The sequence below is a fragment of the Epinephelus lanceolatus genome, chromosome 5 (genome assembly GCF_041903045.1).
Source record: "Epinephelus lanceolatus isolate andai-2023 chromosome 5, ASM4190304v1, whole genome shotgun sequence".
Taxonomy (NCBI): domain Eukaryota; kingdom Metazoa; phylum Chordata; class Actinopteri; order Perciformes; family Serranidae; genus Epinephelus; species Epinephelus lanceolatus.
Window position 1 is genome coordinate 42,542,497 of NC_135738.1, and position 27,925 is coordinate 42,570,421.

Consider the following 27,925-nt stretch of genomic DNA (forward strand, 5'->3'; position numbering starts at 1 on the left):
GTGGGGAGTTTCAAAGACAGATACTGACATTTTTTTAGACTTAGCATCCTTAGATGTGACAATTTTTAAACTAAAAAAAAAAAGAAAAGACTGTTGTTTTTTTCCACCAGTATTTATTTCTGGCACAGCCACCTGTTACACCTGCTGATTGTAAGTTTGAGAATACAGTCAACACTGCTACATTGTAACTAGTTAGTTTCACACTAAAATCCCCAACTGGATGAGCTGCCCCATGTTAGCCTGGTGAGAACATCCTGATGATGTGAGCTAAACATTCTGTTTTGCTCTCTGTATCAGTCTGGACTCAATGCTGCCCCAAACACTTTCAGTGGGTCAGATTACTAACCTTGACCGACAAACTCCTTCAGCCAATAAGCATAACAAAACACCTGTAACATATTCTTCATCACCAACAGAGTCAGTTGATAAATCAGGCTTTTTCTAACTCCAGTCAGAAGAACAGCGAAAAATGTATTTTCCTCCGAGAACCTCTGCAAATCTTGTTCTTGTTTAAGTGTTGTTATTGACCCTATTTCTTCAATAACTTCACTTATTGCTGCGTTTACTAATGTTAGAGTTAGCGCTTGTGGCTTCAGAAGCCGCCATTACTGTTCTGCAAACTGCTGCATGCATTTTACGTCATCAACTACAATGCAGCCCCTGATTGGCTGCTTACCTTGTCCATCATGATGACCCCTGATTGAGTCTGACTGGATTTTAATTCTGGGACAAATCGGTTTCTAAAGTCATGAAATAGGGAGGCTTGGGTGGTGACTTTCAGCGTAAGACACCAACGAAAAAAGCTGTCCTTTCACGTTGGCCAGGTTTATTTTGAAAGAGACTGTTTGCAAACTGTACATTTCCCTTGAAACCAAAGTGTATTTTGAAAACACACAATGCATGTAACAGGCTGAAGGTGACACTGCATCCTAGAACAAAACCCAGGGTACCTTGCACGTCATATCTCAATTTGGAAAGTCCATGAATGTCAAAATGTTACGAGGTCGGGGTGAGAATATGTTGTTCTGGAAAGTGTTTGGGGTGGCATTGAGTTCAGACTGATACAGAGAGGAAACAGAATATTGAGCTTAGCTCATCAGGATGGTCCTACCAGGCTATATCTACATATGCTACAATTAAGTTGTAGAAAGTGAATTTTGGATGACCTGGAAGAGCTTCTACATTAATAAATATTCTTGAAAAACTTCTGATTAACTTCTAAAATCCTTGCTTATCCCAACTTGTTCATTTGTGTTCCGGGCTTTATTTTCAAAAAGTTAGAATTACAGTAAAATTTTGGATAGTAAGTCAGTATAAGGATATCTGACAGAGCAAATTATGTCTTCACCAGGTGAGGCTGGTATTTACAATCCCATTGTTAATGTATCACCTGGTGGAGTGAATAGGAGGGGAGATGCTGCCCGTGGCTACATATAGAAGTTCCCCTTCCCTTGTAAGCACTGTCTCAGTGTGTTGCTCCAGTACAGGCAGACAACATGGGGAAAGGTTTCTTCATCAGTAAAGCTGTTGGAATAGTGGGTATCATCCTGGGTGCGGGGGCCCTGGCCACTATCATAGCTCTATCTGTTGTTTACTCACAGGAAAAGGCAAAGAATAATCAGGTTTCACCAGAAACAACAACCAAACCCCCTGTCACGACACCTGCTCCGTCAAATGAACCTTGGGACCAGTATCGACTGCCCAAGAACCTGGTGCCGGACCACTATAATGTCACCCTGTGGCCACGACTGACTCCAGATGAGACAACTAAACTCTACATCTTTACTGGTAAGGTTTTATGAGTATAATGCTCATCATCAGCAAAATTGTTTTGTTTTATACAAAGTGGTTGCATTCAACTGGTTTTCAGGGTCTAAATCTAGCCTCTTTGGTCGACAAGGATCAAAACCAGCAGTAGTTTGGAGGCAAGGAGACAGAGAGTAGATGGAGATTATGACTGATAGAAGGCTGATCATTACAGCATTATTGAAAAAAAAACACACCTCCTGCTTGAGGGGATTCTGGATTTGCATCCTGACTTGCTTATTACAATTTTTCAGCCTAATTCAAAGCACTCCATGGCTTCTTAAAAGGGAAAACCACCTAAATCAACAATTCCAATATGTTATTTCCCTGGCAGAGGAAAGTTTAATAAATATTTGTGAACACGAGCTACTCTCCCTCAAAGCCTAAAATCAGAGAAGTAAGTCTCAAACTTGTGATGTTATAGGGTATAAAGCAGACCAGTCGTTAGGAAATATGGGCAGAGGGACAACATTTTCAAAAGTGGGCCTCTTATCCACACCAATCGGGGGGAGGGGGGCCAAATTCCTATCCAAGTAATCATATTTCCACATGTATTTTTTTTTATCTACTCTGTGTTAAGACCTTATTATCTTATTTTGAAAAGCAGAGGTAGTCATATGTTTGTCCTGGGCTGAAAAAAAGCCCTCCAATGAATGATTAGAGAAAAGTTAAAATCAAACATTGATTGAAGAAATTACCACAAGGTATTAAATCATTACATCAAATCAGGAGTGAGCATATCATCTTTTTTCTTCATTTATTCATTCACTCTTGAGGGCTACTTTAATGTTGGTCAAATTGTGTGCAGAAACCCAATTACTGCAATTCCGAGACTGTTCAGGGACTCTCTCATCAAAACTTATTATGACTTTAGAGGGTTACCTGGCTCCCTTTCTGACAAAATAGCTTAACATGGTTGGTACCAATGGATGCCTTAGGTCCTCTAGTTTAATGTGTCCTAGCTTTTAAACTGAGCCCAATGCAGCAGGTTTTCTTACTAAAAATTAGTCTGCTTCACTCATCACCTTCAGCTCTGCCTGTCATACCAGATTTTTTTTTTAACTCAAATGAGTTTATTAGTGTTCTCAGTTCTGAAACAGAAACTGTACCCAAATCTAGAGCACCTTTTCCAATGCATTGTCTATGGAGCAGCTCCATACCTTATACCCTATGACATCACAAATATGAGTTTTGGCACTCTGGCTTTAGGTGAGAGTTGTTCATGTTTACTTATATTTTTTACTATCTTAGACCAGAAGAGCAACATGTATGAATCGTGAAAATGAGTATAGTTCCCCTTTAATTTCTTTGCAAATGCATTTCAAAGTCCTGTGTCCATGCCTTAAACACCCATACAGGTCTGTGAATTAAACAGTCTCAGAAGAAGTTGCAAACGACTTACTAGTAGTCTTATTTAGTGTATTCAGTGCAGAACCTCACAGCTATACTTGGCAAAGCGTTGCTGTCCTGTGAAGAATGTATTTTCCTAAATATCAGCTTGTCATGGACACCTAAAAACAGCCGTGTTTTTTTTTTAGCTTTGTGCATTTTAAATGGTCTCGGCCCACATAGGAAACCTTATTCATACATTCATACCTTATTCATTTGATATACATTACTTTATATATTAGGAGAGGTCACATTTTTTACTGCACAGAATCCTTTTTTCAGATTCTAATATTTGTTTTCTTCCTTGTGAATCACTGGATAATTTTACCTCTTCAGGACCTGAAAGCATTTTCAAATAAAACAATGAAAACAAATTGATATTTGGTTGAAATGCTCACAACTCACTAACATATGCAACTAGTGCAGAGGGTTTGCAAGTGGACATTGCTTCATTTTAATGGGTTACAGGGGCTGAAAAGGTTGGGAACAGCTAATTTAAAGCATGGGTCTTAAACTTGGGGTTCGAGACCCCTGGGGTGTCCTCAGAGTTTCTTTTTTGGGGGTTGAAATAGTATTATTAGATAGATTGGTTTAAGTTTTTTGTTTTTCTTTTTCAAAAATAAAAATATGTCTTAAAATACACGTTAACATGAATTCAACATATTTATAAATAGAGATAAACCAGCATATTGATAAGAAATAACAATAAAAACAAAAACATTTAATTTACAGTACACTATATAAGTGACAGGCTAATTGATTCCCTTGAAACCTTGTGCAGTCATGTAAGCTAGTTAACGTCTCAACATTGTGCAGCTTCTATCCGTAACGGCGAGGTTTACTAGTTAGCTAACAGTTATGTACTATTGAAACATATTGGCCAATTAACTGTGATATTATTTCAAGTGTACAGACACTCTTTTGAGCCACAATGGATAGTTATGTAACTTTTTTGAACAAGAGACTCTGACACATCATCCACCTCAAAAACCACCAGCGAAAGAGCAGAAGGGGAGGCTAATGGACCAAGCCATGCTACTACTGCTTTATACTTAGAAGCTACGGGCAAGCGCAAACAAGAAAAGACCCAAACACATTCAGAGAATTATCTCAGCTGGAACTCAATTTTATACAATATACGTAGCAAGAGGTCCCTGCTCCGTCTCTATTTCAGCTAAAGTGTCCTTGGCTTGAAAATAGTTGAAGAGTCCTGATTTAAAGGTTGGATTTAGGTTTCCAATTTCTACCATCAATTACTGGAGTCAGAAAATTTAAATCTAAGCAAATGGATTGGAGTTGGGTAGAACTGAAGTTTCTCAATACTGCTGATCACAGTTCATTTCATTTTGTTTTAGGTCATTCCAGTGTGGAGTTCATGTGTGCTGAGGAGACAGATCTGATTCTTATCCACTCCAATAAGCTGAACTACACCAAATTTGAGAATGACATCATGGCGAAGCTCACCTCAGTCAGTGGGGCCAAAGCCCCCTCAATAAAGTCTTCCTGGCTCCAGACTGTGACTCAATACTTGGTCATACATCTGGATGGTAAACTGAAAAAAGACCAAAAGTACCACCTGTACACTGAATTTACTGGAGAGCTGGCTGATGACCTGGGAGGATTCTACAGGAGCGAATACATAGAGGACGGAAAGAAAAAGTATGTGTATTTGGTGTAATTAATATACATATATAATTTGAAAAAAAGTGAGTCCCATAAGATTCAGAAAATGCAGTGGCCAACAATATGAGAAGTTCCAAATAGGTTCTAATGCAACACATTTGCTATTTTAAAGGAGTAGCCTCACAGCTTATCTAGAGCTACACTAGATCTAATTTCATTAATATAGTCTTCTTTACTATCTTAAGTCTAGCTAAAAAAACAAGTGCAAAACTGTTTTACTGACATGTTTTATCTTGTTAGCTCGCAAAATAGTCAACACTTTACCTGGATTTTGTTCAGGTGCATGGTTGGTTCCTTTTAAGACTCATGCAACCGCTCTGCTTAAAAGTTATTGGTTGAGAAATGGCTTCAATGTCTAGCGTTAACTGGTCATGAAATAGCATTAATGTTATAACATTTCTATTTTTAAAGTCCTACTTGCACTGAACCAGTATTACCGTGGGACCTCATGTGATTTAGAGATTATCCTCCAATGTCTGTGTTTCCTGTGACACATTCACACCTGATGAGCAAAGTCCGTATTTGCTGACATTATCCCCCCAGATATGACAGTCAGTACACTCTACACAACACAGAAACATTGCATAGTACAGTGATGTACAGTGTGAACCCTCCTTTTTGAAAAAAAAGTGATTTAAACAAACAGAACCAAGTCTGACACACACTGTCACTTTACCCATCGTATCATCTTCCAAGATTTCTCGTTTTTAGCAAAATACGTTAAATACTGCCGCTTTGTCAGTGATTTCTGCATCACCTTTTGCAGTGGAATTATACACCACGGACGGCTGCTATTTCTGATGCCACAGGCAACCATCAAGCTTTTCATATACAACCGCCTTGCCAGTAGGTGTCAGCTTCAGACACCAACATAGACACTCTTCATGACAGCATGATACACACAGGGCCGTGGCTATTTCTGACACCGCCGGCAACTACTGCAGTGTACAAGGGTGGGTTGGTCAAAAAAACATCGGACTTTCACCTGGGAGCACACTGTTCACTTCCAGTGCGAACCCCCAAAAAATCATGGAGTTAATTTATCAACAAGGTAGTGTGCTAGTATGTGTAGCATGCTACACTTGTGACATGCAAGTAAGACAGTTTTGGAGCCTTTGGAAAGTGGATTTTTTTTTCACTTTTGATCGTGCTTGCAGTTTCCTCCCTACTTCTAGTCTTTGGGCCAATGTAGGCTAAACATAACCGCACACTTTCATATGTATGCTCTGATTAGGTGAAACACTGCATAGATCTAAGTGTGCAGAAATCTTTTCTACCAGTTTGGACTTACTGATGTTTGCAGCACCTTGCCAAAACCAAGCTGGGTGGAGTGGTGGTTGTTCTACATAAGCTTCCTGCACTCCATAAAACTCCCTGTATATTCCATTTGTGTATCTTCTGACAGGGTTGTTGCCACTACTCAGATGCAGCCGACAGATGCCAGGAAGGCTTTCCCCTGTTTTGATGAGCCTGCTATGAAAGCTATTTTCCACATCACACTGAAGCACGACAGTGGAACTGTAGCCCTGTCCAATGGCGAGGTAAAAGGTCAGTTGCACTACAATATTTTGATGGATAATTTTAACAGTTTCAGACCAAATCAAAGGGGTATATGGGGAGGACAATGCTGGTCATTTCGTTTTACAACTGGATGTAACATAATTTGAGGGTGATCTCAGACTGTTAATTATTATTATTATTTTAAATTTATTTTCCACAGAATCAAGCACTAAAAATAATATCCAGACAACAGTTTTTAAGCCAACTGAGAAGATGTCCACCTACCTGTTGGCATTCATTGTCAGTGACTTTGCCTACATCAATAACACCATTGATGATGTTTTGGTAAGTGACTCCCAAAGAGTTTTTGTCAGTCTTTCATGAATGGAGTTTTTATTTCCAGGAAACTTAGAGGTGTGCATTTGTGGCTTTTAAAAATTCTACTAGGGGGCACCCGAATCATAGGAGTTTTTCAATCATACACATGGTATAGACGGGTATTTAAAATGACTTACAGCTCGACTTGAACTTTAACACCAATGACTCATGACTTCACTTGGACTGCAGTCTTTTGACTTGAAAATACTTGATATCTCCCCCAAGCCCAAAGATTAAAACGTATGTTATTTAAAAAGTGTGCCATGATTCAACTAATTTCCCTTCATCTCCTGAATTCACTAACATTAATGCTAGTCCCAGCAAGGCGACACTTAATTCTCCAGATCCACTTTCTTTGAACCAATTCAACAGCATCCAATCAGGTTGCAGGAGAGAACCATGAAGAACTAATGTTATGTTACTTTTAGCACAAGTTGAATTTTTTTTTATTGTTGTTCATGTACAAAAACTATGGGTGGTCATCAAAAAATGAAATATAGTATGCAAAATGTGTGGGCTCACAATTACAGACAGAGACACAACTACTTCCAAAAAACTTGTTTTAGCAAGTAAGTACAGACTTTAAAAAAAAACATTCAAGATTTTTATAACTTAATATATCATTACTCTGTTGTTGAAATGGCCCCACAATGGTGAGGAGTGTATTATGACTTGTTTATGACTCAAAACTCAAAGTTTAGGACTTGGAACTTGACTTGAATATTGTTAGTCTTGACTTGGGACTTGAGTGCTAAGACTTTAGACTTACTTGTGACTTGCACAACAATGGCTTGATCCCACCTCTGCTATTAGATCAGCAACTTTTATTTTAAATTTTACTGTATGGATTATATATTGTCTTTAAATAGGTAACTGGGCAAGGAAAATAAGGCTAGCCTACAAATATTTTTGTATAATGATGTGGAACAAAGTATTTGTTCCTAATTGACTACCAAGATTCTTATAGATTTGAGATTTGTGATTTAACTGGAAAATAAATTGTATATGTTGCTCACTTCTGTAATAGTTGCTCTCCCTTAATTAATAACATTCAAGAGCATCCCAAGATCAGAACTTACACACCCCAGTTTTGGTACAATGGCAGGTTATAATTGAGTTTTGCAACTTAACTTTTAATCATCTTACCTATACCTATTCCTGTTGGGAATAAGTATCCACACTCCTAACAAACAGCTCAGTCATTTTCCAACTGGATTTGTCAACTGGATTCTGTCATTACTCTAAAAACAGAACTCATGCCATCAGAGAGATTTTAAACATGATAAATTGAATAAAAGATCAACACATGGTAGCATTATTCAATTATGCAGTTAATGAGATTATATCAGTTTAAAACCAAAGAGCTTTCATGGTTTACTGACAATGATATTCAAGCTAACAGCATCATGCATAGGGAAACTGAGTAATGTGTTTTTTTTGTGTGTATTGTGTGGTGTGGGTTTAGATCCGCATCTTCGCCCGGAAGTCGGCTATTAATGCTGGTCAAGGAGAGTACGCCCTTAACAAAACTGGACCAATCCTTAAGTTCTTTGAGGAGTATTACAATTACAGCTACCCTCTGCCCAAGTCTGGTAAGTTCACCACACATTATGATCTGATGCAATACTTTATTTTCATATCGTTTTTGCATTCATCTTTGTTTAAAGTATGCTATCAAATTTGTTACATGTATACTTTTTGCTGCTGCTGCTGCTGCTGCTGTATTAAAGCCAGTGTTACTTCCTGTTTTACTGTTTTACTGTTACCTGTTACCGTTCTTACTCAGAGAATGGGGGTGTGGATAAAAATGCGACATAATCCATGGTAACCGGATTGTCGTTTTAGCGTACGCGTCAAAGCAATATCATGGACATTAGCATGGAAAGCAATAGCTGTCACTCTAACCTAGGTTATAAAGTGGAATTTTTTTCTATAACTCCCTGGGTAAATATGAATGAATATGAATCTAACGTTAACTGTAATTTAGCTGACGATTGCAAACAGTTGATATGGGTAACTTGTTTGTCTGCTAGTTTCTACAGTACCAACAAGTTAATGATATATTAAGTCCTGTCAATTAATATTTATAAGTAAGCTAGCCACACTGTAGCACCCAGTGGTCTGTGCCCATCCTCCAGCAAAAGCCTGCTGGGTTCAGTGTCACCTGGCAGACCTCCAGTGAATGAGGAGCTCCGGGCATTTGCAGCACAAGGGGAAGCCAAACACTACTCATTAGTACACACTGCCCACACTTCAGTGACACAGAACTGGTTGAAAATCAGCAGAGTTTCGATTTACATAGCCCACTATAGTCTGTAGATATTAACTTACTAATTTAACACAAACACTTTGCTGGGTCCAAAAACTGATCCCACACAATCCTAAAACAAAAGCTCACGTTATGTTTTGCCTGTGACCCGCGAACATATACTTATACAAAGGTTTGTATGATATCCCACGAATTGGTGCTCCACAAATGATGTTATGAACATAACATTAAGTTACATACTTAACATATTGCAATGTGGTTAGATTTAGGAAAAGACACATGGTATAGCATCTTTAGGTTTAGGCAAGTAAAGTAATTGTGGTTAGGTAAGGTTTCGGAAAAGAAACATGTTGAAGACGTACTTTAAAATGACTCATAACTTACATGGTTCCTAACACCCATCTCCTGAGAGAAAGTCCTGTGTTTTGTGTCCCATCCATCACCCCAACCTGTTTCCTTTTGGGACCGCTTACACAGATAATTAACGCATAATCATGAGACACATGAGACACGAATTACTGGCTCATGATTATGTGAGATATATACAAATTTTGGTGCATTACTTTTCGTGAGAAAACATACAAAAAGTGTATGACAATAGCCTAGACTCAGACGGCCCTACGCAGTAATGTGTGCTGCAGATGTAGCCAGTAAAAAAATAGATTCTGTGGCCCATCTGCCACACAAACAGTCTGCATCCATTAATGTCTTCAAGTGTACCCAGAATAAATAATAAGTTGACTAGCTAGCCCGGTTTGCTGCAAGAGCATGACAGTGCCAGTCATCTTAAACACCATATATAAAGTTCATCCTTCATCCTCTTCTTTTTTTTTATTTATGCAAGTGTTATCTTTTTAAGTACTGCTTGATGCTTGTATCTTTTCTTTGACATTTTATGACAGGATCACGAGTCACGATCACATAGTTTATCAATTATTAACAGATAAAACATGATAACTTGATTGTTTTACAGTCTTTCATGATAGTTGTTATTTGATGTCATCCAGTCTTTGTTGGCCAGCACATACAGTACATTTTGTTACACTGTTACACATTTCTTACTCTGGGTCATCCTCCCTCCACATCATGTTTCAACATTGGTACAGTTAGAACTTGTTTAACATGTTTAACTTACAAGCAGTAGTAACATCACAGGTATTTAACCACAAATAATATCTTTCATAATGCAGATCAGATAGCTCTACCAGACTTTAATGCTGGAGCCATGGAGAACTGGGGTCTGATCACATACAGAGAGACAGCACTGCTCTACGATGAAGCATTCTCCTCCAACTCCAACAAACAGAGGATTGCTACCATCATCGCTCATGAACTGGCTCACATGGTTAGATTTGAACACTGCAAACAGTGTCATGTCTCAATGTCTATGTAGTGGTCACTATTTTAACTTCTAATGGATTGTGATTCATTTTTAATCGTTTTGAAAAAAATAATTTGAAATTGAAGAAAAAAAGGTGGAGTGATTTTGTGTAACATTTAAAGAGAGACTTGTAAAGATCCCTTTTTAAGTCTGAGTAGATCATCGAGCCAATCAACATAATTCCATGAGAGCAAGTCCAAGCTGAATCTTATGTCATGTCAAAGCATGTTTCAATCAAGTCTCTAGTCCTTAAACACAATTCCAATTCCAGTCACAACTCATCACATCAAATCTCAAGTGAAATCTCAAATTCTGGCTGGCAAGTCTAAGTCAAGCCACAGGTCTTGCCAAAACAAGAAACAAGTCAAAACTATGGCCTTGAGGAGAAGTCCAAGTCAAATCTCAAGTCAAAGTCTCAAGTCCTACAGAGCCAGATTACATTTTATGACAAGTCTCATAGAAGCAGGTTTCAAATCTCAATTCTTAAGGGCAAGAATAAGTCAAGTCTTAGATATTGCCAAAGCAAGTCTGAAGTCAATTTTAAGGCCTTGAGGACAGCTCTAGCCAACTTTGTATGTAAACTGCATGTTAATTAGAGGACGTATTGGTATGCTGTAAATTTTAAGCCAAGTCTCAATTCCTTGTTTTTTGGACGTCAGTTATACTCTATGTATAATCTTAGTAATTTGTATTATCTGTTACGTTACTCCATTGTGTTGGTTAGTCTGTGCATATGGCATCTATTGCTTGTCTGTTATTTTAACTGTTTCTTGGCATAGCATTCACACTGCTTTTTATGGGCTGTCCCTTTAGTGGTTTGGTAATCTGGTGACCCTGAGGTGGTGGAATGACTTGTGGCTGAATGAAGGCTTTGCATCTTACGTTGAGTACCTAGGAGCAGATCACGCTGAACCTAAGTGGAATGTGGTAAGGATTTCCCTCCCAACTCATGACCTCAATAATGACTGTGATGGATGATAGTGACATTGATTAGTATAGTTTTGACCATGCTGTGTTATTTTTGTCCTAATAGAAAGACCTCATCGTGCTCGGTGATGTCCACAGGGTGTTCGCTGTTGATGCCCTGGCCTCTTCTCACCCTCTATCCTCTAAAGAAGAGGACATAAAGACACCAGCACAGATCAGTGAGCTGTTTGATGCTATCTCATACAGCAAGGTAACCTAAAACTCTTGGACCTAAACAGCAGCAGAATACTCTACCCATCTCTGATTCTAAAATCAATCCACCCACGGTTATGGATTTAGCTTCTCTTCCATAGAAATCTGTTTGCTTTTTTTCCTCAAATATGTAAGATTTTACCACAATGTCCCAGCAAACGTGGTGACATTGTGTCACTGAACAAAATGGTCCCAGTCGGACGCCAAAAACTGCAATGTTGTGACATTGTTTCCACGTCCAGTAATGGTCCATTCAGACCCTCTTTAACAAATAAGAAAATACTGATCATATTATTGCTATGAAAAAAAACAAATGTGTGTTTGTTTTTAATACATCAAAATTGTATTGATAATTTTTGGGCTGTGATATGGTTGTGATCAGCCAGCCACACTGTGATGTCCACTCAGTGTCCAAAGACTAGTATTATTCGACGACCATTTTTCCATCCGTCCATCCATGAACGCGATATCTCAAAAATACCATGAGGGAATTTCTTCAAATTTGGCACAAATGTCCACTTGGACTTAACAATGAATCTGGTCAGTTTTTGGTGGTCATAGGTCAAGTTACTGTGACCTTATTTGTTTCATTCTTGTGAACGCGACATCTCAAGAACACCTTGAGGGAATTTTTTGCAATGTAGCACAAATTTCCACTTGGACACAAAGATGAACTGATTGGATTTTGGTGGTCAAGGTCACTGTGACCTTGCATCCATCTGTCTAGGTCACTGTAATCTTGCATCCAGCTATCTCATTCTTCAAATCTGGCACAAACATCCACTCAGACTCAACGATGAACTGATTAGATTTTGGTGGTTAAAGGTCAAGGTCAAGGTCACTGTGACATCACTCACAAAACATGTTGTTCACCATAACTCAGGAGTTCACAAAATTTCACAGAAAAGTCTAGTAGGATAAAATGAGGAAGTGATGACAGTTTATATCCAAAAGGTGAAATGTCAACTTTGTTGTGTGACACTAATGGTGACACTAGTCTTGGGTGTGCAGCTTGAAACTGGGCTGATTGTACAGATCATCTGTGCTTCTGGGGACAAGACATGTGTGATGCATCCATGTTTTTGCAACTTGACGAGTTTGCAGAAGCATACAACTGCAAGGCGGTAACATTTCAAATTTGTTTCCTCATTCTCAGGGAGCGTCTGTGCTGAGGATGTTGTCAGATTTTCTTACTGAAGAAGTCTTCACAGTGGGAATCAGGGTAAGAACTGCCTGGAGACATACAATATTGGGTCCATGTCATTGGTCCGACAGCCCATTGGTCCGACATCCCATTAGTCCGACGTCCTGTTGTTCTGATATGTGATTATACTAGGCTATGCTGTATCTGTGTACCATAGAGTATCAGCAAATGCAACAAAAGTAGGCTACTGGTCGAGATACAAGTGTCATAGAGAGGAGAGAATGAAACACCATAACCTCCTGTTATTAACTCTGGGTTCCGGGTTGTGTGGGGAGCTTTCCGCGGTGCTGAACAGCTCCTGACGGGCGTATTTCTGCCTTGATGGTGCACCGCGACCGGCTCTGGGTCAGCTGGGAAAGGCTTGAGGCGAAGCAGGCTCACGGCTTATGTGTTTGTCACTTTCTTTTTCATTTTAACCCACACCATGATCTTTTCCTAACCCTAACCCTAACCCTAACCCTAACCAAGTGGTTTTTGTGCCTAAACCTAACCAGACCTTAACCACAGGGCATCATGATGATTTCGGAACAACGGGACTTGGGTTTAATATGGTCGGATCAATGGGATGTCGGACCAATGGGTTGTCGGAATAATGGGCTGTCGGACCAATGGGCAGACCCCACAATATTTACCTGATTTGCATGGAGTAAGGGGGCTTTTGAATGATTGTTAAGTGTCTTTAAGGTGAAGTCTCAACACCTGCAAAGCAAAATGACTAATTTATCTCTTTGTTTTCTCCCCACCCTGCAGACCTACCTGACTGAATTCGCGTTTGGGAACACAGTCTACACAGACCTATGGGATCATCTGCAAATGGTATAGCTCTATAGATCTCGCATTTAGCTAGTGCTTTATTCAAAAGGATCTCTTGTATGTGCCAACTGACTCTTGACCATTACATCAATTTTTTCCATGTTTGTCTGCTTTCACAGGCTGTTGTGGCTAATAAAACTAAGCTTCCTGACAGTGTCCATAACATCATGAACACCTGGGTGTTGCAGATGGGCTTTCCCGTGGTTACTATAAATACCACGACTGGGGCTGTATCCCAGGAGCACTTTCTGTTGGATCCAGACTCTGAAGTCACTACTGATTCTCCCTTTAAGTGTGTACACAGCCTTTCATTCATTCATTTTACTATTTTTGCTGGTAATCGTGCTTATGCTAGTACACTGTTATTACCACTGCTTTAATAGTAATACTACTATCTTCACTACTACTACTACTAAAATGATGCTGCTGTGACTTTATTTTTATTCACTTTTACTTAAATGTCATGGTGATATAAGTGATACAGCCTCCCTTTCCCAGTTCTTGACAAAACAACAAAGATTAAACTATACATAAATGTAATGATACAGTTGTTTATCCTACAGATATCAATGGATTGTTCCAATCCAGTGGATGAAGACTAAAGACATCCAGGGACTGAAATGGCTGGAGAGTAAATCAGGTAGGATGTACAGACACCAACAATAACGTGGTGATTTAGTGCTGATAAATGAAATAAAAACAGACTGACGGTTTAGTAAGTGAAGATTTAACATTTTTGGCAGTAGATACATAGTCATAAGCAGGCCTTTGTTAATGGCCAAGGTAAGTCAGATTTATTTAAATTAATTGCACGCGTCCTTGCCGCCAGCAGTTAAGAAAGAAACATGTTTTTTATAGGATATGACTGAATTAATCAAGTCAAAATAATGTAATATAACAGTAGAAAAATAAAACTTTAAAAAATAAAAGAACTACCTACATTACCTGACCAAGCCTAAACAAAGCTTGAAAGCATACTGTAAATGAGAAAAATACCCCATGAAAAAGAGTGGGCGGGCCAAGTAAGTATTCTTTGACCTGTGTTAGGAAGTTCACACTTCACAAGAGCTGGCTAAAAGTTCAGTTCACAACAATTAAAATGAACTAGTTCACATTCATAGTTCACAATTTGAATTTTAATTATGTTCACTGCCCCAAAAAATGACCTAGAATGAAGTAGAACCTCCATCCCAAGCCCCAGTCATTCCCACTGCCCACTTCTCAAACTAAATGAATAACTTTATACTAGTACAGAATCACAGACAGATATTACTTTAAAAGCCAAAAGATAACCATTGTCAGGATTCGAGCAGCCACCAGGAGTCAGTTAAGGGGCGGAGGAGCGAAGTAGTGCAGGAGAACATGCAGGCACAGCAGCTAGGAGTGAGTTCCAGTAGTCTAGACATGAAATGACAAGAGCCTCGACCAGAACTTAGGCCTCCTCCTGGGTGAGAAATGGGTGTATACTCCTGATGTTGTGGAGTATGAAACTACAGGAGTGGGTTGTACCTAATGGTACCGAGCTCTCTTTGTTCCTTTTTAAAAGTTGTTCTTAGCTGCTGTGTGAATTGCTCTTAAGAGTAAACTATTAATGAATAGCTCTTTAAAGTAAACTGTTGCTTTCATAACCTTTAGTCACATTTAGGAGGACTTCCAGTGATAAGATAAGATCCTTTGTGTGCCTCAAGTCTTTGTTATCTTCCTCCAGTCTCTCTCCTTTTCCCTCTTGTACTGAAGTCTCCACTGAGTCAGTTTTTTCAGATGCATTTTTTAAATCCGTCATCTGAAAAAAATCGTTGTTCACAGAAACCGTGCACTGACTCCAATGCTTTTTATTGTTCTATTTGTTGTGAAAATTAGCAATATGTGACAAAATTCAAAGACACATTTCCTCCTTTGCCTCTCTCCACTGGAGTTGCCTATCTGGATGTCACCAAGTCTTTCATGTGGCACCGCAGCCGTAAAAAGGGGCAGAGCCTTCCCACCTCTCAGTCCTCCACATTCTGTGTGCAGTCCACATCCTCCTCCTCATCATAATTATCCACAGGAATATTGCTATCTGACCCATTAAAAGTGAACTATCTGAGTTATGAAATGTTTCTGTGGACCCTGTTCCTTGTTGCAGCTGTGTCCCACACACACTGATTCTTGGTATAACAGCTCTTTAAAGCCTTCTGATGGATGTGAAAACTGCAGAAAATCAAACCTTGTCAGAAAATTTTAATGACGGACGAAAGTTTCGGACTCAGTGTGCAAACGTGATTGACACAAAGTGAAGTCGTATTTATTTCTAGATGTGCGACAATTACGGATGAAAAAAATGGACTGTTGAGGACAGTCCTCATTACTGCATCTGAAAGCACTTATTGACTTTCAAAGTCTGGCAGTCTGATTTACATCTTAGAAGAAAGCTCAAATATCAAATACTTTAGAGTTCACTGGCTGAGTTTGCAGAAAATCACCCCTCAGAACAAAAATAACAAGCAAACATTGACAATGTTAGACAAGTAAAATTCAGTATCTTACACTTTCTGGTCTCATGCATGACAATAATCATTAACTCGGACCTCGCATTTTTCTGTAGCCACAATTAATGAGATGAAGACAACAGGAGCTGAGTGGGTACTGGCCAACCTCGACGTGGTGGGGTACTACAGAGTCAACTATGACCAGGGCAACTGGGACAAACTTCTAAATGTTCTGACGACCAATCATGAGGTATATTTTAACGTAGAATAATGCGTGATCTCTACTTTTCAAAACTAATTATGAATGTGCTTTTTGACCTGAGTTGTTGTAGCAGTAGTGACAGGAATATTGCTCTTGTTTTTCAAGCTTATTCCAGTGATCAACAGAGCTCAGTTGGTGGATGATGCCTTTAACATGGCCAGGTAAGTCCTGCTAATAGAGTATCATATAAAGATGATGACATTAAAGAGTAAAGAGCTTAAGACTATTAAGACTATTGGACTAAACGATGATCAAGATGTATCAAAATCTGGAAATACCTTTCATTTTCACAACCTTGTAACCCCAAAGAGCAAAGGTCATCCGTACAGAACTGGCCCTTGATACCACCAAGTACCTGAATAAGGAGAGGGAATATATGCCCTGGGAGTCAGCGCTCACCAACCTGGACTTCTTCTACCTCATGTTTGACCGCAGCGAGGTTTATGGTCCCATGCAGGTGTGATTTCTTTCAGCCAAACATACCAGCATAAAAATCAAAAGAGCTAAAACACAAGTTACTTTTATGATTCTAATCTTCATGGATTACCATATTTCTTTATCTCTGTCTGGCTTGTTTTTAGACTTACCTGAGGAAACAGGTCACCCCTCTGTTTAAATACTATGAGAATATGACTGATAGCTGGAGCAAAGTACCTGATGGACACATGGATCAGTGAGTATAGAGAAATGTGTGGGCATCTACTTCTCCTGACATTATTCTTTTTAAGAGAGGCAACAACAAAATATGGAACTTGCAGATAAAAAAAGTTAAACATTAAAGAACAGAACAACACTTTATAAACAGGTTATCTGTTTTAACAGTTGGTTCTGCTTTCTTGTTTTCAAGAATAAAATTTAACGGAACAGAATTTAACATGCTCGTTTCCTTGCCCTTCTGGTGGGATGACATATATAGCGTGTGCGACAAGATGACAGCTTCTAAAAAAAGCTGGTTCAAGAATATAAGCAAAACAAGCCTGAAAAAGGCACTAAGAACGGCGTCGTCAAGCACCTTGTTATCCGGAACGAGGGCTACAGTGTTTTCTTCCAGTAAATGTAAACACATAACATCCGCCCCGCCCCCTATCCAATCAGAAACCTTCCCTGCCCCAAACCTTGCGCAGACCCGAATAAAGGCGATTAAACTGATCTCCTGTGTAAACCCTCATTCGGAATGAATATTTCCCATGTAAACTACCTGGAAAGACTTTAATTCTGAATGATTTCATTCAGATTTATTTCATTCCGAATGAGAAGCCATCATGTAACCGCACCCACTGATGTGCATTTTATGATAATTATATTACAGTATATTTAAATGTCTTGTGGTTTGGCGATGGCGATTTCATGGCTGTTTCTGTTCAATACTGGACCAATTAAAAAAAAAAAAAAAATGTTACCATCAGTTACTTAGACATAAATAACGTGAAAATAGGGTCCAAGATGAAAAACGCCAGTGTTACCCTTTAATTAAATTACGGGTAATAGGTTTCATCTCCCCAAAACACCTCAAAATTAGGATCTTCTCTGACCCATTATAAGTCAACAATGGGCAGCTTTAGTTTGCAGCTTGACTAGTTGTAAAGTCCACCGTTGGGATCATTTTAGCAGTAGCCTCTGGGAAACAGGGTCCTTTGTTACACTGTATAAGGAAGTGTACCCACTGTTGATACTGTTTTGTTTTTTTGAGTTTACAATTGTCATAATTTAACACACTATTCAAATAATGCATCAAATATTTTCCTTATGAAATAATGACTTTTAGATGTGACAAATCTTTTTTGTACTGAAGGTCTTGAGCTCTTGGGCAACCAAAGCTGTAGTTTATCTCACATTTACAGTTATGTTGTTTTTAATTATTCATTTATGACTAAGAACTGGTCAGCTCTGTTGCCCCGTTACACTGAGTCAGTTTTGTTTACGTACGAATTTCCAACTTGTAGTGACTGTAGTAACATTAGCCCATTGTTGGAGCTTTGGTTTGGCCATGAATCGCTGTCTAGCTGTAAACATTCTATAACCTTGCTAGCTTACAGTGGCTAGCATTACAACTGGCTAGTGTTTGCTTTTATTAGTCAATGTTAATATTACAACGAAAAAGGCCTTAACAGAGGTGACCACACTTTATAGTCCTGTCACCCCATAGAGTGTCCCAGGAATTAGTCCTAATACCCAGAAAATAGTTAGCATTTTATCATTTGTGGCTCCCTCGTCTCAAAGTCAATGGATTTTTTGAATGGGTTTTTGGTTAGATGCCTAGGTGCTTTGGGGGCGATGTTAAGTCGCCCCCAAAGCACAACTGATAGACTAACGTTAGCTTTTTACATATGGCTATTGCATTTAGACTTCAAAAATAACAAAAGAGGTTTTCATTTGTGAAAATTATATTGCAAAACAAAATTCTAAGTAACATAAATGTTTGTTTGCCACAGGGCTTATTTTCTGCAATAATCTAAAATCCATTGGGAAACATCTCATAGGCTTTTCGGCAAGGGAATCAAGGTGATGCTAACTTCCACGTCAGCCTACAGAAAAATGTCATCCCTGAAGCACCCTATTGCTGTCAAGCACAGAACCCAGTGTATTGATGTTATGTATGGTGCCGTTTGTTGCTGGAAAACATAATGCTAACTGTAAAGAGGCAAAGCTAAACAGGTGCTACTCAGATTATCCCTCTCAAGATGAAACTGTATTTTAGACTAAACGCTACTTAGGTTCAAATGATAGAGACTACCCACATTGTATTCTTGTTCCCTCTAGAGAACTGCACAAACACTTGTTTCATTTAAGCCTATTTCCTCTGTCCTCAAGCACACTCTTCATGTTTTCTTTCTTTCACCTGTTACTGTTAATGCACCATCTCCTTCCTTTTTCTCCTTCCTCCAGGTATAATCAGGTGAATGCTATCAGCCTGGCTTGCAGAACAGGCCATGAGGAATGCCAAAATCTGACCAAGACATGGTTCAAACAATGGATGGACACTGATGAAAATCAGTGAGTGTATATACCCCAAGATGTAACTCATATTACCCTTCCACTGTTTCATTTACTCTTTATTGAACTTTAAGTGCAATCATCTGTTCATCATCTATAGTTTGCTGAACTTTAAAGATGTCCTTTTGCTTCAGGATCAACCCCAACCTGCGCTCCACTGTGTACTGTAATGCCATTGCAGCAGGTGGCGCTAAAGAGTGGGAGTTTGCTTGGTCAAAGTTTGAGAATGCCACCATCGCTACTGAAGCTGAAAAACTCCGCTCTGCCCTGGCCTGCACCAAGCAGCCCTGGCTGCTCAACAGGTCTGCTTCCACACAGTCTTGTTAATATGTTATACAGTGTGCTACAGCACATAACGGACAGTTACTGACCAGTACACAAATACTCTGCCTGCTGTTCTGCTTGTGCCATTTCAGGTACCTGGAGTATACTCTGAACCCAGACATGATCCGAAAGCAGGATGCAACCTCCACCATTGTCTACATTGCCAACAATGTGGTTGGTCAGCCTCTGGCATGGGACTTTGTGAGGGCTCGGTGGTCATACATTTTCACACAGTGAGTACAACACAGTACAACACAATGCACTCCTATGGAACATTAGAAAAGTAGTAGTCTATAACAATGTTTTTCAAAATGAACCAAGTCTGTTTAGCATTACAATTTATAGAAAACATGACAACTGTAAAGGTACTGAAATGCACTTAATGATTCTGAGTAAAAGGTTGCTATAATTGCAGGTATATGGTGTGTTAGGTAACATATCTCTGTGACCTGTCATTTTCACATGCTCAACTAAAGCACAATTACACAATAAAAGATCCATTGTCTCACCATCACATAGCAGATAGACAGTTTTACAATCAGGTTTATTATCAGTGACAGATTTATTGATGCTCAGTGTAATATAAACTTTGGTCTTGACTCCTCATAAAACATGCAGGCTTCCTGTTGACAGAGAATAACAAGGGTGCTGAGTGTGGTTTCACTACAGCTGAATTAAGTTAGTCGTTTGTTGTTTCAGTGGTCATTCTGTAGACTTTTTTGTGTCATTTTGACAAGTATAACTAGTACAACAACCAATTAGCTTTTAAATAGAAAATATATAATTAGTTGTTTTGAAGACCCTCTATTTTAACTTTACACGCAACATAAAGTAAACATCTTTGACAGATTGAGATAAAAGGGAAACTTAAGTATTTTTCAACTGAACCCTATCTTCCTATGGTTTTGTGTCTAAATGACTAGTAGAGACAACAATTTTTAAAACTGATCCAGCATTTAGAGAGACCACTTCATGCACAGCGTTAAAACACACTGCAGTGTAATCTCTATGGCAATTGTGCACTGTCAATTTACTTCCATCGAAAGTGCTTGTTTTTGCCACTGACACACTCAGGTTGTTGTTCTAAGTGTCTGTCAACATTATGGAAAGGACTCTACAGAAAATTAAATATTTTTCTTTACCTTTTGCTGATCAAGTCTATCCATTAGTAGCAAAATGCTATGCTTATACTTTACAAGAGTTGATGCCGACAATGTTGCCACAAGTTCAACAACCCCTTCTGCACATCAGGGCAGAAACACGAACAATCTTTAAAAAAAAAAAAAAATAGTGAAAACTTATCACATATAGGCAGAGAAATGTACAGTTTTCGACCGCTTTGCTCATAGTTCATCTCCTGTTACCCCATCCACCTCGGGTATGTTATGTCTATAACAGTAATTCATTCAGTTTGCTGAGGTTTCTACCATTTTTTTCCCTGTTAAAGGGATAGTGCACCCAAAAATGAAAATTCAGCCATTATCTACTCACCCATATGCCAATGGAGGCTCAGATCAAGTTTTAGAGTCCTCACAACACTTGCGGAGATCCAAGGGGAGAGGAGGTAGCAACACAACTCCACCTAATGGCTGACGGCGCCCCAGATTCAAAAGTCCAAAATCACATAATTGAAACCTCAAAATATCTCCATACTGCTCGTCTGTAGTGATCCAAGTGTCCTGAAGCCCCGACATAAAAAGTTATTTGGAAAACCGTCATTTGAACTCTGTTTTTAGCCTCATTGTAGCCTGTAGCTCTAACTGCCTCTCTGTACATTGCGTTCACGTGTGCGCTCTTGCGGATCCAGGTTAAAATTACCAAAGTTATCCCTAAAGTTATTTGGTCTGACTTCAAGTCTCAGGCCTGACCTGTAAAAACTTGATCATTCCTGTATTTCCTGGAAATTATTAGTTTCATTTTGTGCACTTGAAATTATCTCCATGGAAAAATGACAAACAAAAAAGAGCCTATCATTGTATTGCTGTGATATGTACAGTACTGTAAGGAAGCACAATCCATGCAATTATGGCATGCCCTTCTTTTTCTAATAATGGAGTCTTGGTTTATGCTAAATAATTATAAAAAAGGTCATTGTGTAATGAGTACCTAAGTGTTGCTGTTACTACTGAGTGGCATGTTGGTACAGAGAACTGTTTTGAGAGAATGAACCCAGGATGGAGAAATTTGTTTTCCCAATAGTAAACACATGGCACTTTGCAGACAAATGGACCTGATGATGGGTTATGTCTTGGCTTTGTTTTCCCTCACAGGTATGGTGGTGGATCATTCTCCTTCTCCAACCTCATCAATGGAGTCACAAAGCGCTTCTCCACTGACTTTGAGCTTCAACAGGTTAGATATTCTAGATGCCTTTTTTTGAAGTTTTTTAAAATTAATTTATTTTTTTATAATGAGTTTTGCCCAAAATCAAACATAGCTGAATCTTTACTTAAGCAATATCACACTGTGATTCGGTCATAGACACGAGGCCACAGGCCGAGTGCCGAAGACAATCACAGCCGTGACGATATCACAGTACAACATCACGAGCTTGAGTGTGATATTGCTTTTATACAACAGTTCAGCAGTTAAATAAGCAAGGCTGATTAAGAAATGTTGAACAATGAGGACAAAATAGATAATTTAAGCATTTTATTTGTCTTCCGCCAATGAAAATAGTTCCCTCAGGACTCCGCTGTCACCGTTGCTATGTAACGCAGACATGGTGCGCCAGGCACTTACTCTTCACACACATTTATCTTCACATTTCCATTAATTGTGCAGCCGGTGAAATAAGTCTCTGGTGACTGCATGGTGGACTGTTGCTTCACAGGCACAGCCGACTCCGCCTTCTGATCTGACAGTATGTTTCTCCATCGTTTCCTGCTCTCCATGGATGGCTTCCAGTAGCTTTTTAACGAGCTCTCAGACCTGCAAGACAAAAGTTACATTTTAGGGCCTGACTCCTAATTAGAAGACTAACTTTACACATAGGCTACATTAAAACAACATCATACCTGTGCCCACTCACTGTCATGATCTCCCTCGCTTCAAGACCCGCATCTGACAACTTCCGTATGGCAGTTGCCCTAAGACTGTGATTGGTGTAGATAGCTGTTGTCCCCGCCTCTTTACACATCTTCGGCAGCATCTGTGTGAGTGAGTTTATTCCCAGTGGAGCTTTAGTGTACCAGATATTGTCTGTGTGAGGCGAGCTGCTGTCATCCTGGGCTTCAGATAAAGGGCATTTGCATCTGGTGGAAGTTTGTTTAAATACTTTTCCAGGGATGCAACGCAACTGCTGACCTAACTGACACTAACCGTCAGTTTTGATTTGATTGTTGATTGCAATCAGCTGTGAGGCGGAGTGATACATACACAGTGAAATAACCTGTTGTTGTTGTACTCCAATATCGTCACAGTTTTACTGTCTCTCGACCAATCAGATTGCAGGGCCGGAACTAACTGTTGTATAATTTAAGGTATATTATGTTTTAGTGCCATTCACTTGGTTCCTTTTGTTATACTATGCTATTAAATGTGCTGTAGGTCAGTGGTTCCTGACTGGTAAGTTGTGGTCCAAAAGTGGGTTGCAGGTCCGTGGTCTAACGTTACCGCACAACTTTATCCAAAGGAGACACATTTCTCGGTTGAGATGTGGTTTAAGAAAGAGTAAAAAATATACCCTGTCGCCCAGCCTCTCAGGATAGCTTGTGTCGGAGTTGCATGTACCCCATGCACACTGTTTGATCATTTTTAAACTTCAAATCTCCGAAAAAGCTCATGAAACCAGAAAAAAACTGACTTTCTATAATGCATTTCAATGAACGTCCTGTGGCTGGACCAGTTGGGAACCACTGCTGTAGATAACAGCATGTGACTAAGTCCCAAGTAATTCTCTAGTTTTAAGGCACCAGTTTTTAATGCAACAGTGGATTTTGTTCTTTTATGGTGAGCCATTGAATGAAAAGTTGGTTAGAAACATGGATGTATCAAGACAACTGGATACAGTGTTGAAGGTGGGGCCATGTTCATTCCTCATAAGTTCAACTTCTCAAGTATAAAATTATCCCAGTCTTCCACATCATTGGGCCCACATAGCAAGCGCACTAGAAACGGTACTTCTAGACTTTTAAAATGTTATCAGACCAAATGGATTAAATCTCCATAGTGAAATTAGTCATTGTATGGGGGTTGTGATGCTTAAAATATTCTATCCACTGATTTACAGATATCTCTTATGGGACCATCCCTGGGGGGCTGGTTTCAACTCAGTGAAATCCCTAGTAATTAAACCCATCCCCCTGACAGCGATTGTCCTATCATAGTTCAGCAACCTTAACTAGGAATGGCAAGTCTGTTAAGGTTTAAATTTCCACACATGTTAAATATCTGCATAGGGTAGAGTGGTCTACTCACCATTTAAAGAGATTTGAGGATTTTGTCTTTTTTCTAGCCTTTCCAAAAACAGGCTAAAACCTCATGAACAGATGAAACTGTGTTTTTCTGGTCCAACCATACACTGTGCAACATGGATCTAATAAACTTGGGTACGACATCAAGTTTGATGTATGCACACTGTATGATCCAAGCCAGCAACCTGTCAGTTAGACCCTCTTCCCACCATCCTAGTAAAAGTCTGCTTACCCTCTCTGTCCTCCCTAATAACTGCTATCATACATTCCTCCCTCACCTCTGGTATTGTTCCTTCAGCCCTCAAATCAGCTGCAGTAATGCCCATTCTTAAGAAACCTGGTTCAGACCCCAACAATTTCAATAACCTCCATCCTATCTCTAATCTACCTTTCCTTTCTAAAATCCTTGAAAAAACTGTTGCATCTCAGGTTCATGCTCATCTCTCTGACAATAACCTTTATGAGCAATTCCAGTCTGGTTTCCGCTCCCTCCATAGCACAGAAACAGCCTTGGTAAAAATCACAAATGACCTCCTCTTGGCAGCTGGCTCTGGACTCCTATCCATTCTCATTCTACTGGATCTGAGTGCGGCATCTGACACCACTTCTCACAACATCCTCCTTAACAGACTGGCCAACGTAACAATGTAGTGTGCTAGTGTGTGTGTGTGTATCATGCTACACTAGTGACGTATGTCACTTGACATATGTCACACAACATGAAAAGCTGTTTTTTCTAAACCTAACCAGGGACTTTTTTTGCCTAAACGTAATGAAATAAAGATGAAAACGAAGTGTTTTATCTATGTCGTAGGCTTATTTTGAAAAAAGACTTTAAATTTCCTGTGAAAACAGAAGTGTATTTTGAGAGACACAATGCATGTTATAACAGTCAACTGAGACGCCAGAATGTCCAAACAAGATGAAGGAGGCTACCTAATGTTTCATATAATGACGTTTTGGTCCACTGACAAAACAGCAGTATTTCACAGTTGGGATGAGAAGGGGTTACCAATCTAGACTGTTACCTACATTATTAATCAAGCAATACGCACGGCAAAGAAGCACATGACTAACTAACTACATTAGTTTAAGGGGTTACAGGTTACATTAAAAATGCCCTGTTCACAACTATTAAGTATTTCTCCTCTGTGACTTTTACTGACAAACATAAATAGGTTACATGGTGTTAAACCAGGGTATTACATAAGCAGGCTTACATAAATGAAAATATACAAAAATAAAGATAAACCGGGTACAAGAATACAGATAAAGAGGTATATTCAGTTAGAGGATTCGCGGAGGAAAGTTGCATAATTTTCAATTATATATGGATATATCGGTATCGGTTATCGGCCAAATGGGTTCTTATATGTTGACTTATTGGATACTGGCAAAAAATCAAATATCGTGCATACCTAAAATTACTATTTGGAGTCCAGGGTGGGGCAGAAATATTGACAGTGCTCAAGCCCCACAGAAGCCACAGTTAGTGCCCCGGTGCTGATTAACATACAGGAATACCTCACATATGCAGGAGATCCAGATTATCTAGACAACCAATACAAATCAATTTGGGATTGATTTTAGTAATACAGTAATTTCTGTACTGGCCCTAAATGTGGTCATGTTTCAAGCATGTCAATTTGTGTGTACAGTCAGTGTGCCTTCAAGCCATTTGACTCCATGTGCTACCTGTGTGTTTTAGTACAGCTGCACTTTATGATGGTCTCTGTGTTGTCATTTGTTGCTGTCTGACTTCAAATGACCGTTCCCCAAACAAGACACTCATTTTATGTTTTCTTTGTGACAGCTGAAGCAGTTTAAGGAGGACAACTCTGAGGTTGGTTTTGGCTCTGGGACCCTGGCAGTGGATCAGTCCATTGAGAGAACCACCAGCAACATTAAATGGATCAAAGACAACAAGGACAATGTTCTGAAATGGTTTGAAGATGAAGTAAAACCTAACTAACTCTGTGTTTACTTGTACTTCATGTAATTTAAGATGGTCCTTTTTTCACCAAAATAAATAATGCTTGGAGATTCTACATCCTAAATGAAAGCAAATTTCGCTAGCTCTGCCTAGTAGTTTGTCAGTACCTGAATCTAAACATGTTATTCTGCAAAGCACAAATAATGTGATTAACAGAATAACAGATAATTATTCTACCCAAAGTTGCAATGTTATTCAGGGAAAGAGCCATGACTGACATGTTTGTGTTTCAGGCATTATGTTTCTTCAAATCGATTCATATCATTGTGGATGGCCAAAATATAAAAATTCTTGTTTGCAACGTGCATACATACATACATACATACATACATACATACATACATGACTTTGATTTCACTTAATATCTTATTTTATTTAACCTTTACTTAACCAGAAAAACATTTTAAGATTAAAAGTTTTTAAAAAAAGGTTACTGACAGACAACATAGAACGAAAATACAAAATAAAAACATACAGGTCTAAAACAAGCAATATAAAACACAAAATGAGGCTGCTGCAAGAAAAGCCAAAAAGTACATTAATATGTATTATCAGTGAACCATAAAAAGAAAATAAAAAAGAAAACATGATTACAAAGACCAGCTAAAATACACCCTGACATTGGCATATAGATGATTGCGTACAAAAATCCTGCAACAGCGCTTTGAAACGGCCAAGAGGAATTGAGTGCAACTTTGAGTTCTTCTGCAGAATATTCCACATATAAGGAGCTGCATACATAAATGCTTGTTTGCTATACTCTGTAGGTACTCTAGGTACAGACAATAAAGACATGTTCTGTGAACGAAGAGCATAGCCATTTTCAATATTTTGCTTGATGTACACACACAAATACAGGCTTACAGTTAGTAATAAATCTCAATGCACCATGATACGCAGAGTCCAGAGCATGCAAACACTAGAAGGATGGAGTCCAAACTATCATATCGAGGAGGAGGAGGAGGAGGAGGAGGGCTGGAGTAGGGAGACAGCAGTCTAGTTTTGCAGCTAGATTTCTTTTAAACTCCTGAAAATTATATGTGTGATCATAAAATTATAATTTTGCATATCCATGTCAATCTGGGTAAAAACACAAGACATAATTAAAAATGCCCCTATTTGGTCTTTCCTAAATATCAGCTGACCATAAGAACTACCCTAATTTTTTATGACTTTTTACTTGACTCTGTATGTAATAATGAGCCCCTTAAGTGCTAATGCTTTGTATACCAAGACTTTGTTTTTACATGTCACTTTTACATGATTTCAAGTGACCTAAATCTTGAAGATACCTCCAAAACAAAATAATTTATGGTAAAAAAAGAATTGTTATTGAAGACATTATTCATTGTTCAAATTCTACAAAAGGTTATGATAGCTGTCATCTAAGAACATCACAAGCCAGCCTGAGCCAATGATTTTATTGTGTTTCTACTTTTCATTGGACAAAACAAGGAGATCCCTGTCAAGGTGTTCTTCTATTTATTTAGATCCATAAAGCAAATATAGCCGTGGTCACACATAATACATCCAAAAAATGCATTTGCTTTACAGCTAATGCACATTAACTACGTACAATTTTGTAAACTGGATATATGTAAATATGTACATCTTTAAAAATGAAATGGTTAAATTTGTCCTCAGGATATTGCTGTGTATATGAAAAAAGTAATATCGTTTTACAGACAATGATTTCCATCTTGTGCTGACACCAGATACTTTTAGATATGTGAAGGCATGGATTGTACTCTACTCTGGAAAGGAGAATAAATACATTTGTTAAAAGTTTACTGTGTCCTCTGTCTGTCTAAATACATTACTTCTGGTATATTATGGTTCCTGTAGCCAGTCATTATTCTGCAGGGTC

The 27,925-nt window shown here is 38.8% G+C and overlaps 1 protein-coding gene across 1 annotated transcript; it reads left to right on the forward strand.

Moving 5' to 3' along the window:
• Positions 1-1,451: 1,451 nt before the first annotated feature.
• Positions 1,452-27,846, forward strand: LOC117262297 (aminopeptidase N-like). Its single transcript, XM_033635165.2, has 21 exons — positions 1,452-1,788; positions 4,551-4,854; positions 6,284-6,426; positions 6,599-6,723; positions 8,222-8,348; positions 10,216-10,370; positions 11,220-11,333; positions 11,440-11,583; positions 12,742-12,807; positions 13,540-13,605; positions 13,722-13,894; positions 14,166-14,242; positions 16,187-16,320; positions 16,438-16,493; positions 16,642-16,789; positions 16,914-17,005; positions 19,219-19,326; positions 19,461-19,628; positions 19,743-19,883; positions 21,921-22,002; positions 25,879-27,846. Exons 1-21 carry the CDS (start codon positions 1,497-1,499, stop codon positions 26,035-26,037), a joined length of 2,874 nt encoding a protein of 957 aa, XP_033491056.2. The 5' UTR covers positions 1,452-1,496; the 3' UTR covers positions 26,038-27,846.
• Positions 27,847-27,925: the final 79 nt, after the last annotated feature.

Coding starts and splice junctions, on each gene's coding strand:
- LOC117262297 (XM_033635165.2), top strand. CDS start 1,497: ATGGGGAAAGGTTTCTTCATCAGTAAAGCTGTTGGAATAGTGGGTATC. Junction 12,808..13,539: donor TCTTCACAGTGGGAATCAGG/GTAAGAACTGCC, acceptor CCCACCCTGCAG/ACCTACCTGACTGAATTCGC. Junction 22,003..25,878: donor CTGACTTTGAGCTTCAACAG/GTTAGATATTCT, acceptor TCTTTGTGACAG/CTGAAGCAGTTTAAGGAGGA.